The sequence below is a fragment of the Octodon degus genome, unplaced genomic scaffold (genome assembly GCF_000260255.1).
Source record: "Octodon degus isolate 3935 unplaced genomic scaffold, OctDeg1.0 scaffold00099, whole genome shotgun sequence".
Classification (NCBI taxonomy): Eukaryota; Metazoa; Chordata; class Mammalia; order Rodentia; family Octodontidae; genus Octodon; species Octodon degus.
This window is the reverse complement of record NW_004524675.1, coordinates 4739053-4742236: the sequence shown is the minus strand read 5'-3', so window position 1 is coordinate 4742236 and position 3184 is coordinate 4739053. Positions and strand designations below refer to the sequence as shown.

The following is a 3184-nucleotide window of genomic DNA, read 5'->3' as shown; positions in this document are numbered from 1 at the left end:
CACCGGACCTGGGCTAGGACTGGGTCTGGGGGCTCCCGGAACTCGGCAGAAAATCCTACTCGGCGGGCGGGGTGGGGGAGGCACTGAGGAGTGGTGGGGTGCGGCCTGAGGGGCTGGGAGAGGGTCCGGCCCATGCTGTGCCTGGGCTGGGACTGGTCCTGCTGGCGCAGGGTAGCAGGAAACTCTCCGCACACTCACCGGACCTGGGCTAGGACTGGGTCTCATCATTTCTTTTTTTACTTAAGAAATCATTTTTGACCTGATTTCTTCTATACCTTTCTGTAATTGTTTCTTTACTTTCAACGCTATTATTTCAGAGATTTCATGTGTGTGATTTCCAATTTCTTCTATGCTAGTGTCTTCTGCATTTGTTCTGGGTGGACTCAGGGCCTGAGAGTGCATTTTGTTTCTTCTCTTTGTCATTTTGTATACCACTGTCTTCTGACCTTTGGTGTAGAGCTTAGATAGAGTTATTACCTTAGCACCAGGTCAAGTTTTACAAAGTTCCGACTCCTTCAGGTGGATGTGGCTTGGGTCTGGCTGCTGTGCTCCACTTCTTGCTGCAGCCCTTGGAGGTGAACCCGCTGTGCCATTCTGGCAAGGTGTTCTGCTCTTGAGTCAGCTGGGAGGGCCTTGCCTCTAGACTCTTTGCAGGGAGTTCTGCTGAAGGGTTCCACACTGGGCCCAGGCTCTTGGTTGAATGAGGATCCAGAGGGGCCGAGGTCATCTCACTCACACACTGGGCCTGGGTTGTGGGTTGTCAATCCCTAAATTCTTATTCCTGTGCAAAACAACTTAAATCATTATCCCCATGGAACTTACTAAAGGAAGTGGGAGTAAATAATCACAAATTGTAGTACTGTTTATGAAATAAACAAATGGAAGTAGAAGATAATGGGATGAGATTGTTTAGGTACTAAAGACAAGGCTAGCAGAGAAGCTCTCTACAGGAAAGTGACAGACAAGCGGGGATCCAACAGATGAGCAGAATTTATCCTTGTCAAAAGTAGAGAGAAGCAGCCCAGTCTAAAAAAAAATCCCTGCAAGTATAAAGATTTTGAAGTAGGAAATAGCATGGTGTATCCAAGGACTGAGTGAGAATCAGCTCTGCCTTTAGTAGCTGTGCACAGTTGAACAAACTACCCTATTTTTGAGACTTGCCCTCTTCCTATTTGCAATTAAGCTAATGGTGCATATCTCTAAGTGTTGTTGGGAGAATTAGTGGGTATTAAATGAAGTAGCGAACTGCAGTGTAGGCGAGGCAATGGCACGCATGCCACAGCAGGCTGATTGTGTCACTGAAAACTCTGAAATGTCACCATCTCCAGCATGCAGTGCACTTCAATCACTTGATGAGTGTGTACCCAAAGGCCTTTGAGATTAGCTGGGTCCCTATCACCCACTGTGCGTGATCTTCTGGGTCTTTCCATCATTTTGCACAGACTTGTGAGTCAGACTTCACTAGAGCTGGAGGACATTTTCTGTCCCTGACATGTCCATATTTAAGAAGAGAGGCGAAAAGACAAATTCCATTTTCTCATGTTAGGCAAGAGGACAGGGACAGGGAGAGGCCGAGAAAAGTAGATGTGAGTGTGGGCAGGAAATAGAAACACTGAGAAAACAAAATGAGAGGGTTTTCTTTTTAAGTGTGTGGTGTCATTTATGGAATATATTCATAGAGTAAATGTTGAGGGCTTTGTTTTAATATTGCGGACCCATGAGGTTTGGGGCTAGGTGTTTAGGAGATAGACAAAGGAAAATTAACCATGGTCACTGGTACTCAGTAATTGACAGCACTTGGCAAATTATGTATTTTCTTGTTTGGTCTTCATGAGAATTCTGAAAGATAGTCATATTTATACTATTTTAAAGAGGAGACAAATGAGGCTTACAAGGAAATGTAGACTTTTCTCAGCTCTTGCTCCTCTCTTGAAAAATTTGAAGTGGAACTGGGCAATTTTTTGAAAATGATGGCCTGTATTTACTATATGTACTTAGTATGTTTCTTGACATACTTTATTTTAGAGTTACTACACTAGCATCTATTAATAAATAATGAGCAATGATGATAATTATTGTTGAATAATTATGATAGTGCCATGATCATTAATTTATCCCAACTAAATATTTACTATGTGCCTAACTGTATCTCAGGCAATGTAGTGTATAGCTATGTAGTATGTGACTTTTTGGGCAGTGAGAGGGTTAGAGTTAGAATTTAGGGGTTAAGGTTAGGGTTCATTTTCCATTGTGGACAGGGTGTGTGGTGGTGCAAGGGAGACTAATGAAATCATGATGATGAAAGGTCTAATGTTTTGGTAAAGAGTTTTGAATCTTGTTCAGTGGAAGATAGATGCATGATCAGAATAGTATTTATTTTATTTTAGTATTTTTGCACAGGGTCTCTCTATGCAGCTCCAACTCATAAGGATCCTTCTGTTTCTGGCCTCCCCAGCACTGGGACTATAGGCATGCACCACTATGCCTGGTCTTGGTGGCCCACTCGGTGTACCCAGGGTGGGGCTGTCATGGCATGTGGTTCCAGGAATTGAACTCTAGTCCTTGCGCTTACCTAGGCAGGTGCTTAGATTGCTGAGCTATCTTTGTGGCCCAGAATAGCATTTTAGCAGGACTGCTCACAACTATTTTCAGAAAAGGTTTTGGACAAGATCAGTTCACCCTGTGAAGCCACATTAATAGCATTTGTCACATATCATATACTCTTTCTTTTCAGGAACAGTGAAAGGTGCCATGGACTTGATCTTGATCAATTCCCTACCTCTTGTATCTGATGCTGAGACCTCTCTCACCTGCATTGCCTCTGGATGGCAACCTCATGAGCCCATCACCATCGGAAGAGACTTTGAAGCCTTAATGAACCAGCACCAAGATCCACTGGAAGTTACCCAAGATGTGACCAGAGAATGGGCTAAAAAGGTCATTTGGAAGAGAGAAAAGGCTAGTAAGATCAATGGTGCTTATTTCTGTGAGGGACGAGTTCGAGGACAGGCAATAAGGATAAGGACCATGAAGATGCGTCAACAAGGTAATATTCCCTAAACTGTGGGCAGGCAAGGGCCTCTAGGCATATACATGTGCGCGCACACTGTCTCTGTCTCTCTGTTTCTGTGTCTGTCTGTCTGTCTGTCTGTCTGTCTGTCTGTCTCTCTCTCTCTCTCTCTCT

The 3184-nt window shown here is 44.0% G+C and overlaps 1 protein-coding gene across 1 annotated transcript in view; it reads left to right on the top strand.

Moving 5' to 3' along the window:
* Tek (TEK receptor tyrosine kinase) overlaps nucleotides 1–3184 on the top strand; it is a 182391-nt gene that overhangs the window by 50675 nt on the left and 128532 nt on the right. Inside the window, exon 2 of the mRNA XM_023723507.1 lies at nucleotides 2735–3046. Coding sequence (XP_023579275.1) covers nucleotides 2735–3046 — 312 coding nt within the window. The remainder of the gene's footprint in view (nucleotides 1–2734; nucleotides 3047–3184) is intronic.